The 14,095-nt window shown below is 46.3% G+C and overlaps 1 protein-coding gene across 1 annotated transcript in view; it reads left to right on the plus strand.

Moving 5' to 3' along the window:
* Nucleotides 1-13,002, plus strand: part of dok1b (docking protein 1b) — an 81,129-nt gene extending 68,127 nt beyond the window's left edge. Inside the window, exon 5 of the mRNA XM_067979950.1 lies at nucleotides 7,623-13,002. Within this exon, the coding sequence (XP_067836051.1) occupies nucleotides 7,623-8,795 (1,173 nt within the window). The 3' untranslated portion in view covers nucleotides 8,796-13,002. The remainder of the gene's footprint in view (nucleotides 1-7,622) is intronic.
* The last annotated feature ends 1,093 nt before the right edge of the window (nucleotides 13,003-14,095 follow it).

Here is a 14,095-nt window from a genome sequence, read left to right on the forward strand (position 1 = left end):
GCGCGCAGTGGGGAAGGGGGTGTGGAGCATTTTCTTATTCATTGTTGGGTTCGCTGGCAAGGCCAGCATTTATTGCCCATCCCCGGTTGCCCAGAGAAGGTGGTGTTGGGACTTCCTCTTGAATCGCTGGTAGCGGGTTTGATACAACTGAGTGGCTTGCTAGGCCACTTCAGAGATTGAGTTACATGTAGACCAGACCAGGTAAGGTCGGCAGGTTCCCCTCCCTAAAGGACGTTGGTGAACCAGTTGGGTTTTTACAACAATCCGACAGCTTCAAGGTCACTTTTACTGACCCCAGCTTTTTATTTTAAACCAAATTCAGATTCTCAAACTGGCATGATGGGATTTGAACTTGCATTCTCTGGATTACTAGCCCATTGAGATAACCACTATGTTACTTGTACCCTTTCACAAAGGTCATAAGATATAACACCCATTTTCTGTATTGTGCCAATTAACTTTATCAAAAAATGTTGGGTTGTGGAGGTGAATGAACATGGTTTTAAATTCTGCCTGAACCTCGTTGAGCTGAGTGGAACCTTCAGACTTTCCTGGCGGTGAGGAAGGAGGTGGCTCTTGGTCATTGACACGAGAGAGTTGTGGCAGCATCCTGTGTGTCTGCTTTCTGAGTCAGAGGCATTTGACCAGGTTTCAGTGGGTAGCACACTCTTGAATCAGAAGGTCGCGGGTTCAAGTCCCACTCCAGAGCCTGCAGCACACAATTTAGGCTGACGCTCCCAGTGCGGTGCTGAGGAAGCGCTGCACTGTCGGAGGTGTCATCTTTCGGTTAAACTGCGGCCCTGTCTGCCCTCTTTGGTGGATGTGAAAGATCCCACTGCCACGATTCCGAAGAAGAGCAGGGGAGTTCTCGCTGGTGTCCTGGCCAATGTCCATACTTCAACCGAGATCACTAAAACAGATTATCTGGTCGTTATCACATTGCTGTTAGTGGGACCTTGCTGTGTGCAAACTGACTGCCATGTTTCTCTACATTACAACAGTGACATTTCAAAAGTACTTAATTGGCTGTAAAGCGCTATGGGATGACCTGAGCGCGTGAAAAGGCGCTATATAAATACAGGTCTTTTTCTTTTTGGATAAAGAAAGGATGAAACTTGAATTTAATTTCAGCTAAATTGTAGGGTATCTAGAAAGCTTTGTTTCTTTTGCAACCTCTTTGTCTTTTACTGGTTATTCTTAGTGCAGGTGGACTGCTTATTGTAGATGGTTTGATCTATACTGAGGAGTATGGGTCAGAATAATTCTCACTAAATGCGAGTACTTGCAAGTATTGATTCCCAAGTGCCTCTCACAAGCAGCTATTTTCAAAGTCCGACGTACTATTTGATAGGCAACAATTATTCAGCAATTCCCTTAAGAGCCAAGGAGTCTCATTTTGTTATGGAGTGGATTTTAATGCACAGAACTCACTCTTTTATAAGATATCGTCTTGACAGCTGCGTAAACGTCAGCTCATCCAAAACTCTGCTGCCAGTGTCCTAACTCGCACCAAGTCCCGTTCACCTGTCGTCCCCCTGCTCACTGTACCTACATTGGCTCCCGATACGCCAACGTCTCGATTTTTAAAATTCTCATCCTCATGTTCAAATCCCTCCATGGTCTCGCCCCTTCCCTATCTCTCTGTAACCTCCTCCAGCTCATATAACCCCCCAAGAACTCTGCATTCTTCCAACTCTGGTTTTGTACATCCCACACTTCCTTTTGCCCCGCCGTTGGCGGCCGTGCCTTCAACCAACTAGGCCCTAAGGCCCCTCTGGAATTCCCCCCCCCAAACCTCCTCTTCTCCAACTCTCTCCTCTGCAAAACCATCCTTAAAACCCACCTCTTTGACCAAGTGTTTGGTCGCCTGTCCTAATGTCTCTTTCTTTGTCTTAATTTTTGTCTGATAGCACTCCTGTGAAGCACCTTGGGACATTTTACTACATTAAAGATGCTATATAAATGCAAGTTATTACATAGAATTTTACAGCACCGAAACAGGCCATTCAGCCCAACTGGTCCATGCTGGCATTTATGCTCCAAGAGCCTGCTCCCACCCCTCTTCATCTTACCCAATCAGCATATCCTTCTATTCCTTTCTCCCTCATGTACTTATCTAGCTTCCCCTTAAATGCATCTATGCTAGTCGCCTCAACCACTCCTTGTGGTAGCGAGTTCCACATTCTAACCACTCTCTGGGTAAAGAAGTTTCTCCTGAATTCCCTATTGGATTTATTAGTGACTATCTTATATTTATGGCCCCTAGTTTTGGACTCCCCCACAAGTGGAAACGTCTTCTCTACATCTACCCTGTCAAGAGCAGCAGGCACATGGGAACAACACCACCTGCACGTTCCCCTCCAAGTCACACACCATCCCGACTTGGAAATATATCGCTGTTCCTTCATTGTCGCTGGGTCAAAATCCTGGAACTCCCTTCCTAACAGCACTGTGGGAGAACCGTCACCACACGGACTGCAGCGGTTCAAGAAGGCGGCTCACCACCACCTTCTCGAGGGCAATTAGGGATGGGCAATAAATGCCGGCCTCGCCAGCGACGCCCACATCCCATGAACGAATTTTTAAAAAAACTCCTTCATAATTTTAAAGACTTCTATCAAGTCACCCCTCAGCCTTGTATCTCAAATAATCATCACACTCCAATTCTGGTATCAGTGGTCGACTTTTTCACAAGACAAAACTTATCCTGAAACCTTGTCTACCTAACGACCTTTAACCTGTAGAACTGACTTCTGGTCAGGGTAACGGAGACAAAAGCCTCGGAATCGGACACGTCACAAAGAAAAACTGAGAGCTGCTGTGAATTGGGGAGCGTAGGCTCTTTAAGAATAGACCAACTGAAATTGGCTGAATGGCGGTCTTTATCCAAATCTGTTTCATAAACTTACTCCCACCTTCATTGCTCTTACCCAGCCACTCTTGGGTGCTCTTACCTACCCACCTGTTATAAATTGGATAACCAGGTGGTGAAGGATAAAATACTGGAGCCTGGTCTTCAGTTGCTTCCAAGCCTTTATTCAGAGATCCTTTGTGCACCCCTTAGATAAAGTCTCATATGGATACAAGAGAGTCCCAAATTGATATGCACCATCTGAATACAATTAACACACTGATATAACTCATATGGATACAATTAACACCACTAACGAATGAGGTTCCCCTCAAGGGTGACCCTCCTTGCGCAGTTTATATTGTCTCTTACCCTTCCTGTAAGGAGAGTCACTCTTGAGGGTCTCCACCCCATATGGGAACAGGAGTAGGCCCCTCAAGCCTTGGATTGCCAATCCTCTAGGATTATCCTGGAGTCTCCAGGTATTAAAGACTAATCTCCGCTGTGAGCAACACCCAGGAGAAAAATCGTAAGGGGCAATAAAAAATTCTTCTTTAAATGAAAATTCTTTGAACATTTTGGTTTAGTTTTTAAAAAAAAAAATCTGAGATGGGGGGGAAATAAGGTTGTTTGATTGATGGGTCAAACTGTCCAATCGGATAATGAAGACTCCATTTGCTTTCTGATTGGTGTGGGAAGACGGGGTGCCACAAAATATGGACGTGTTGGGCGACCAATGGCGGGAGTCTGGGGACGGGGCGGCTGGAGGCAGGAGGTCATGTGATGAAACCTCCAGGAATACGTCAACCCAGAGTTGGCAAACCTATCCGAGCCTGCTCTGCCTTCAAGCAGATCGTGGCTGGTCAGTAATTCAACCCCATTTACCCGCCTTAGCTCCAGATCCCCTGATCCCCTTACCTAATTTTAAAAATTCTATCAATCACAGCAAGGGATGTCTGAGATTGGGCATCCAGCAGAATTGGGGAATTTGAGGGGGGAGGGTGTTGGGTGGAGTAGGAAGCCCAGTGGAACCGGTCTGCCTGACATCAAAACTTTTATCCCACTCTGATAACTTGGGGAAAAGCGAGGGAGAAAAGGCTTGTTTCTAAATTTTGCTCATCAAGGGGAGATCGTGGCCACAAGGAAGTGGGTTGAGATGGCCCAAACTCATTTTGGGCAGGACGCTTGTGTCAGGAGACAGAGGGACACTCCCTAGCATTTCCAAAGTCCTGTTTCCCCAAATGATCAAATGGATTCTCCATAACAGCGTTAACTACTGTTCCTGCACCAACAACTCGCGTGGAATCATAGAATCTTACAGCACAGAAGGAGGCCATTCGGCCCATCGTGCCTGTGCTGGCTCTTTGAAAGAGCTATCCAATTAGTCCCACTCCCCTGCTCTTTTCCCCCATAGCCCTGCAGATTTTTCCTTTTCAAGTATTTATCCAATTCCCTTTTGAAAGTTATTATTGAATCTGCTTCCACCGCCCTTTCAAGCAGTACATTCCAGATTGCTGTGTTTTTTTTAAAAAAACTTCTCCGCATCTCTCCCCTCTGGTTCTTTTCTCAATTACCTTAAATCTGTGTCCTTTGGTTACTGACATTCCTGATGCATTTAACTTGCGAATGTTGCAGGGAACTACCAGATGTCATGCAAAGGTGTGTGTGTGTGTGTGAGATTTCACTTCGATGGAAACTGTTTTAAATAACACAGGGGAAGCATTTTCACTCTTCACACTGTAGGTTAACCATTAGCAGGCTACTCAAAGCTGTTTGGTGCATCCTAAATCTAATTTTGTTGTGGTCGCAAGGTTGACAACTCCTGCTCTTGACATCTCGATATGACTGCACGTTTATATTTCCATTCACTTGGCGCAAGGCAACGTGGCACAGTGCGTCACCCGTTACGTTTATTTTTCCAGCTCTAGGTGTTACGTTTTATTAAAGATTGCACAGGAGGAAGTGGCTCACCAGAGGAAATACAGTTCAGACACACATGAAGCAGCTTCCACACTCGTGCCGGTCAGCGCTTCTCAGTAATGTGAAGGCCCAACTGCACTGCAGATCGAAGTGTGACTCCCATTTCTCCTTGTGCGCATTGTACTGGGTTTTTTTTTTTAAAATATAGAATTTACAGCACAGAAACAGGCCATTCGGCCCAACTGTGTAGTACCATACCAGTGTTTATGGTCCACACAAGCCACCTCCCACTGTATTTACTTCATCTAATTCCATCACCATATCGAGTTACATTGAAACTACAGCACAGTAACAGGCCATTCGGCCCAACTGGTCTATGCGGCGTTTATGCTCCACACGATCCGCCTCCCTCCCTATTTCATCTCAACTTATCAGGATATCCTTCTATTCCTTTCTCCCTCGTGTTTATCCAGCTTCCCCTTTAAATGCATTTATGCTATTTGCCTCAACCACTCCTTGTGGTAGCGAGTTCCACGTTCTCACCACTCCCTGGATAAAGAAGTGTCTCCTGAGTTCCTCATTGGATTTGTTAGTGACTATCTTATATTTGTGGCTCCTAGTTTTGGTCTCCTGCACAAGTGGAACCATCTTCTCTACGTCTACCCTATTAAAAGCTTTCATTATTTTAAAGACCTCTCTCAGGTTGTCTTCGTTTTTCATCTTCTGTTTGTGATGTAGTGGCTGAGATTTTGAGTGGATGAGATGTTTTGTACTTGTGTAATTGAACACTAGAGGGCTCCCTGTGGGGAGCAAGCCTACTGCAGTAATTGAAATCCAGGATCTCATGTCTTGAAAGCTGTATCCAGGGAGAAACCTTTATAAATCACTGGTTAGGCCTCAGCTGGAGTACTGTGTTCAATTCTGGGCACCGCACTTTTTAGGAAGGATGTCGAGGCCTTAGCGAGGATGCAGAAGAGATTTACCAGAACGGTACCAGGGATGAGGGACTTCAGTTATGTGGAGAGACTGGAGAAGCTGGGATTGTTCTCCTTGGAGCAGAGAAAGTTAAGTGGAGATTTGATAGAGGGGTTCAAAATCATTATAAACTAAAGGATACAATTCTAAAGGGGGTACAGGAACAGAGAGATCTGGGGGGTATATGTGCACAAATCGTTGAAGGTGTCAGGACAGGTTGAGAAACCGTTTTAAAAAAGCATACGGAATCCTGGGCTTTATAAATAGAGGCATAGAGTACAAAAGTATTGAAGTCATGACGAACCTTTCTAAAACACTGGTTCGGCCACAACTGGAATATTGTGTCCAGTTCTGGGCACCGCACTTCAGGAAAGTTGTGAAGGCCTTAGAGAGGAGGAAGAAGAGATTTACTAGAATGATTCCAGGGATGAGGGACTTTAGTTACGGGGATAGACTGGAGAAGCTGTGGTTGTTCGCCTTAGAACAGAGGTTAAGGGGAGATTTGATAGAGGGGTTCAAAATCATAAACGGTTTTGATAGAGTAAATAAGGAGAAACCGTTTCCAGCGGCAGAAGGGTCGGTAACCAGAGGACACAGATTTAAGGTGATCGGCAAAAGAACCAGAGGCGACACGAGGAAACATTTTTTTTACGCAGCGAGTTGTTATGATCTGGAATGCACTGCCTGAAAGGGCGGTGGAAGCAGATTCAATAGTAACTTTCAACAGGGAATTAGATAAATACTTGAAGGGAAAAAATTTACAGGGCTATGGGAAAAGAGCAGGGGAATGGGACTAATTGGATGGCCCTTTCAAAGAGCCAGCACAAGCATGATAGGCTGAATGGCCTCCTCCTATGCTAAACCTACTATGATACTATGAATGTTCCATAAGAGTCTGAAATAAAAGTAGCCATTACGTTACCACACCAACTTGGGTGTTGATCGGCCACAACAAAGAACATTGAATGACTTGCAGTTACGCAGTGTCTTATCATGTTTCTCAAACACTTCAAAGAATCGTGGTTTCAGCTGTGGCTCTGTGGTAGCGCGCTCGCCTCTGTGTCAGAAGGTTGTCTCCCCCAGAGACTTGAACCCAAAACTCCAGGCTGACACGTCCAGTGAAGTACTGACGGAGTGCTGCGCAGTCTGAGGTGCCGTCTTTCGGATGAGACCTCAGGAGGTCCCAAAATGCTTTACAACCAATGAAGTACTTTTTCGAGGTGTAGTCACTGTTGTAATATAGGAAGAGTGGCAGCCAATTGACGCACAGCAAGGTCCCACAAACAACAACGTGATAATGACCAGATAATCTGTTTTAGTGATGTTGGTTGAAGGATAAATATTGGCCATAACACTGGGGAGAACTCCCCTGCTCTTCTTCAAGATTGTGCCACGGGATCTTCTATGTCCAACCGAGAGGGGAGACGGGCCCTTGGTTTAACATCTCATCCGAAAGACTGCACTTCACCATAAAACGATAATGGAGTTGTTGACAAATCATAGCAATCAATCTCTATCGATGGGTCTGCAGTGAGGTGAGGGAAACCCCCAGTGGTGGAGAGCTTTGGGAACTGCAGGTCTAATGTCACCTGTTCCTCCCGAGCCTGTCACACTTACCACATGTCAGGGGTAGGTTAGAAGGAAACATTTTCTTGCAAGGGATTCATGTGGATGTAGAGGCATTTAAGGTAGAATTGGAGAAACTTGAAGAAAAATATTAAGAGTGTGAGGGACGGCGGGGTTTACGTTCCGTAGGGAGCTAGCACAGCCGAGGCATGCTGGGTCTAGTCCTGCCCGGCGATATCGACCATTCTAACCTCTTACACGATGCTCTTTTCTCGTAAAAGTCTTCATCGAGCTTTCCTCTTGCCAACAGGTCATGTTTTCGTTCGAGGCGGGGCGCAGGTGCGATTCCGGCCCGGGGAACTTCACCTTCGAGACCAAGAACGGCAACGACATATTCTTGATGGTGGAGAGCAGCATCCTGGAGCAGAAGGCCCAGGCCGAGAGCAACCGTAGCAGCTATCACCAGCCGGAGCCTGCGGATGGGAGCTGCTGTCCGGCCTCTGCCTCGCCGGAGCGTCCCTCCGACCACCTTCTGGCCGCTGAGTCGCCGCCGCCTCCTCCCGACTCGGCGGGGTCCAAGAAGGAGCAAGTGTCGCGGAGCTCAGAGGAGAAGGACTTGGCCAAACTTCTCAAAAGCCGGAGCCTGCCGGACCCCCCCACGGCTGCGCCATTGACTCCGCCGAGGTCTCCCGTTCCCAAAATGCCCAAGGCCGTGGTGAATGCCGACCCCGCCTCCATCTACTCCGATCCGGTTGACGCCCTGACAGCCAGCAAATGCCACACGGACTCCCTGTACTCCGACCCGTTGGACAGCGTCGCCCACAAGGGCACGCAGCCCAAAGCCCAGGGCACCCAAGGGCCGTCGCGGCACGGCTTCAAGGACGGGAAGAGGACCGAGCCGCTGTACGCGGACATTTACGAGCGGGTGAGCTACGACCTCTCCAGGGTGGCCATCAGGCCGAGGATAGAGGATCACATCTACGACGAGCCAGAAGGGAGGGCCCCCCCTCCCAACCAACACCCCACCGAAGGGAGGGCCCCTCACCCCCTGCCCGCACCCACACAAGCCACCATCTACGACGAGGCCCAGCTGGGGGACCGGGACGCTTGGAAGAGAAAGGGCTCGGGGGTCGTGGTGGGACACGAGATCCCGTACAACCCCAACACTGACGACTACTCAGTCCCGCCTTCCCTGAGGAGCGGGGAGCCACCGGTTTCCAAAGGCAGAAGGCCCAAGCCCTTGCCAGCTCCGAAACCAACCGGCAGCCCGTTTGTGAAGGAGAGGCGGCCGGACTTCAAGGAGACCGGGAGAGAGCTAATTGGCTCCGTGTCGGAGAGGGTGACGGTCAAAGGGAATTTCAATAGCTCAAACAACTGCATATACAGTAAGGTGGTGAAGACCAAGAGACCAGAGAAGGAAGTTTCAGTGGACGAAATCAGCATTAACCAGGAGTCTATTTATGAAGATCTTGGGAACCTCTGAAGGGCTGAGTGGGGGATTTTTTTTTTTGGGGTCTTAAAACAACATGTGGTTCTTCAGCCACTTGTTTTTTTTTTCCAAAGGTCCAGAATGCTGCCTTAATCGGGGAGAGCATTGGATATCTAATCGATCACATCCGTATGAACAACAAAAACTAATCTCATTATTCTTAGTGTTTTCTCTTGTTCAGCTGAGTGGATTTACGGATAGTGTGATACAATGACTGCAGTTCTAGAAAATGTTTTCAAGGAATCAGGTACCAGAGTTGCTGGATTTTTTTTTTTTTCCTTCTTTTATAAATGTGAAACGGCTCCGATTTGGTTTCATTGCATTCCGGTTCAGTTCCCCTCGAGCTAGTGTTCACACATTTATTCAGGTCCAGGCAGTGAGCTATCCTCTTTTTTTTTTTCAACCCACCCTCCCGTTTTTAGGCAACTGCCCGGACCGAGGATTCTGTTACCCGAGCTCTCCTGTGTTGATATTTTAAACTGTCGCTGATTTCAACACTCCACCTGGCTTGTGACTCAATTGAGGGGAGAGGAGGAGGAGGAGGAGGAGGAGGAGGAGGAGGAAGGGGAAAGGCAAAGCCCCTTTCAAAAGATGGATGAGAGGATTGTGTCACGGAAGTAGATGATTACCAATGTCTTAAGTACCCAGCGAAACTGTGTGTTCTTGGCGCAAATGTTGATGCTCTATCTGATGGGAACACTTTTTCCACCAACTACTTAGGGTGACTCGCAAAAACAAACTGTAAAGTTTATTTTTGTGTATAAAAACTATTAACACTTCACAACAGACTACTTTTTTTTAAACCAGACTTTTTTTTTTACACTGGGCATGTAGTGCCTTTTTTTTCCAATTTTTAAGAATATTGTGTTATTCTAGAGCCATTAGTTGTTTTTGTCGTAATGACAGCCCGTTGGGTATACTGTACTATAAAGATGTATAGATTCCTTCAGTCGATCTACATATTTGGTGTTGCATCGTGATCTTGGTTCGCTTTGTGGCTGCTTAGTCACGCTGCATTCTGGAGCGCTAACATGACATGGGAGGATGCTGGTTCAATTTCAACCCCTCTTGGCTCCTTATCCGAGCAGCGCCAAGCGGGAAATCAGCAGAAGGGATGCAGAGGGAGTTGTCGTTCTTCGTGTCTACGCGCTCTTCCCTCAGAGAGTGGTGTGAAGTAGTGGAGGGATTCGCAGGCTGATTAAACAGTCTGACCGGCCGCAACGTCAACGCTTCTTCCGTGGCTGTAACCATCTTTACACCAGCCTATAGGGCGGCTAGTCCTGTGCGGTGGGAGGATTTTGTGGGCTCCCGCAATCCATACGACGAGGGGAGGGCCACCCACTGTCAACCCAGTATTTAGAGTCCGTATTCTAGTTCCCGCTCGCCGGGACTGTCTGGAGCGGGAATCGAACCCTGTGCCTTTTTGAGTCCGAGGACGGGAATGCTACCACTGAGCCAAAGTCTCGTTCAGCTGAGGGAGTGGGAAGAGGAAAATCAGTCGGGGTGTTGCCTTTGGTATCGGCCCTCTCAAGGGGGCCGAGCAAAGAAGGCACAGTTGGAGTTTAGCTGCAGCCACCCACTGAACAGTCTTCCCGCCCTCCGCAATCCCTCGAGTGACAGACGCAAGTGTGACCTTCTAATGTCAGAGTAATTTGAAGGACCATGCCCGTCTTTGGATGAATTGTGTCAGTTTGTCATAAATCGGGTTCGCACGTTTAGAAGTTCAGTTTTGAACCCATCGACATGCCTGAATTGGAGACCCCAAATGGAACACCGATGGAAAGTGAAAAGTAGGTTGAAATCGCGGTGTGATATTAGTAAATTAACGCACTCTGAATTTCCTTTATCCGCTATTTAAACAAAGGCATTAACCAGTTCATTTTAAACACATTAACGCACAGCTCCAAAGTGTGCCATGCCTAAATTGCCAAGATCATATAGATTCTCACAGCACAGACCATTGAATCTGCTTCCACCGCCCTTTCAGGCAGTGCATTCCAGATGATGATAACTTGCTGCATAAAAAATCTTTCCTCATCTCCCATCTGGTTCTTTTGCCAATTATCTTAAGTCTGTGTCCTCTGGTTACCGACCCTTCTGCCACTGGCAACAGTTTCTCCTTATTTACTCTGTCAAAACCCTTCATGATTTTGAACACCTCTATTAAATCTTCCCTTAACCTTCTCTGCCCAAAGGAGAACAATCTCAGCTTCTCCAGTCTCTCCACATAACTGAAGTCCCTCATCCCTGGTACCGTTCTAGTAAATCTCCTCTGCACCCTCTCTAAGGCCTTGCCATTCTTCCTGTAATGTGGTGCCCAGAACTGGACACAATACTCCAGCTGGACTATATCATTGAATTCTCTCCCGTTAATTTTTGCGACCCTGAAATTCAGCTAGCATTGATTTTGTTTTCTCTCTTTTTAAAAAAAAAAATATTTAATTGGAAGATTCTCAGGAAATCCCAAGTGTTCATTTCTTTTTAATCGAGGGAAGTTTAATTGACTGCGCTTTCCCTCTGGTTGGTCAGAGGTCAGTTTGTTCCCGAAGCAGTGTCCTGGATTTACCTGATTTATAGTGTCCTGGGTGGACCACAAATGGTGTAACCGTGACTCTTGCCTCTGAGTCAGAAAGTTGTGGGTTCACTCCAGAGACTTGAGCGTAAAATCTAGGCTGACACTTCAGCGCAGAACTGAGGGAGTGCTGCACTGTCAGAGGTGCCTTCTTTCAGATGAAACGCTAAACCGAGGCCCCATCTGCCCCCTGAGGTGGACGTAAAAAATTCCACCGCACTATTTTGAAGTTATCCCCGACGTCCTGGTCGATATTTATCCCCCCACATCACTAAAACAGATGATCACACTGCTGTTTGTGCTGCTGCACTTCAAAAAATACTTCATTGGCTGTAAAGCGCTTTGGGATATCCTGAGGTCATAAAAGGTGCCACAGAAATGCAAGTTCTATCTTTTTTTTACCATTGCTTAGACCTTCTGCCTCAAGTGGTTTAGTACATTGTGAACCTAGGGTTGTATTCTGAACATGCCATCCAATTCCCCCTTTTAAGAATCCAGCAAATATTGAAAAAGGAAGAATGGGAGGCACTGAAATTTTTGTTAGGAGGAGCATACTTTGAACAGTTCACTCCACCATAGTCCAAGCTACAGGAGCTGGCTGTTAAATCGTAAAGGGCCAGAATTTGCTGTCAAAAATAATGGTGAGACTAATGGCGCTCGCCATTATTTATGCACAAATAGCACAGCAGTTTCAGGCGAGGGGCAGATGCGCGGTTAAACGCAAATGTCCAAAAGTTGCAGTCCAAGTTGCGCCGTTAGCTTTGCGAAAATGGCATCTCGCTGTCTGCCTCACCATCGACGTGCATTGAATGGCATGAAGTTGCTGTATTTGCGCAGTAGATACGAACTAAACGCGCTACAGATATTTAGGGCTAGTAATTACAAGCTCAAATACTCTTAACGATATGATAGTTGTTAACTGCCAATCAACCTCTCTGGCACCGAAAAGTGTGGAGTCTCATTTCATTCAGGTTTTGAATTTTTCGGAGAGATTTTTAAAAATGTCAAATTTTAAATTAAAACATTTTTTTCTTACTTTTCCGTCTCTCTCTTTCTTTCCTTTTCTTCAATTCTCTTTCTGTACCTGATTTGACATTGAATTCACCCTCTCTAATTTACAATTCCTTCCCAGTCCTTATGCTCTTTATTTCCCAATCCTTAAACCTCATCGGTTTAAGGAGATACCCTGTTGGTTGCCGTGTTCCCTCAGGTCCCAGATGCCCTATTTCTCCCGCTGTGCCGTTATTAGCTCCCACTTTCAGCAACTTAGGGGGGCAAAATTGTTTTGATCTGAAGGGTGTAGGGGGCAAGTCTAACTAATGGCAGATGCCGTTAGATGCCCTGCTGCAGCAAAATCTGACCCAGGGTGATGTATTTAAAGTTCCTTAACTGCTTTGCAATAATTTATTTGTTAGTTTCTAACTTTTTTTTATATAGAGCTGTAACAAATTCTTGTAGCAAAAAAATGTACATTTTTTTTTAATGACCGATTGACAAGCTCTTGTAGTTGAACCTGGCTTGTTCAATTGAACCAAATATACTGTTTATTTAAAAGCTGATGACCAAAATGTGCTTTGTAATTATCAGGCAGATGTCTAACTATTGCATAAAAATGTTTTTTTGAGATTTTGACCTTGTCGTTTTGTTTCTTCACTGCATGGAATGAACTCGCTCATTCGTTTGCTCCAAATTTTATCCCTTTTCTTCCCGCCCCACTCTTTCCTTCCTAAAGGCGTTGTTGACTGCTTGCTGAGATACAGTTGTCAGGGTACCAACGGGGGTGGGGGCGGGGGGGGGCGCGATCCATCAGAGGTCATCGGAACAAAAATTTGGGTGTCCTGTAGAATTTATGCCAGAATGGTCTGGGATCACTTTTTTTTGTCTTCCTTTATGTCAGGAAGTGCAGGCTTGGTGCTTTCCCTCATGACAGGGTGACTGAAATGGTTAAATTTCAGTTTCGCTCAGTTAGTCGTATTCTCGCCTCTGAATTAGAAGGTTGTAGGGTTAAGCCCCTCACCAGGACTTTAGTGTACAATCTAGGGTGGCAGCTATGGCTCAGTCGGTAACTCGCCTCCGAGTCATGAAGGTTGTGACTTCAACTCCCACTTTTCCAGCCTAGAAAATCTAGGCTGACTCTCCCAGTGCAGCACTGAGGGAGTGCTGCACTGTCGGCGGTGCTGTCTTTCGGTTAAGATGTTAAACCAAAGCCCTTCTCTCTAAATGCTACTACGGCACAATTCAAAGAAGAGCAGGGAAAATCGCCCGGTGACCTGACCAATGTTTATCCCTCACTAAAACGGATTACATAGTCATTTACCTCCTTGCTGCTTGTGGGAGCTTGCTGTGTGCAAATTGGTTGCTGCATTTCCCTACATAACAACAGTGACTACACTTCAAAAAGTATTTTATTGGTAGTAAGGCACTTTGGGATGTCATGCAAGATGCTATATAAATGCGAGTTCCTTTTTTTTAGTGCCTTAAGATGCTCTGAAATGTTAGCCTGGATTATGTGCTCAAGTTTTTGGGGTGGAGCTTGAACCCATGACCTTCTCACTCAGTGTGCGACCACTGATCCAAGGCTGACACCTTATGTGTTTTCTTTACTTTTTCCTTGAATGTTCCCATGTCATCCACTGTTCTCCAGTCAAGCCTCAGCCTTTGTTGCTGCAAAAACCATCTGTGAGGTGCTATCTGAAATGAGTTCGGGCAATCTTAATTCCTA

The sequence above is a fragment of the Heptranchias perlo genome, chromosome 1 (genome assembly GCF_035084215.1).
Source record: "Heptranchias perlo isolate sHepPer1 chromosome 1, sHepPer1.hap1, whole genome shotgun sequence".
NCBI classification, from domain to species: Eukaryota; Metazoa; Chordata; class Chondrichthyes; order Hexanchiformes; family Hexanchidae; genus Heptranchias; species Heptranchias perlo.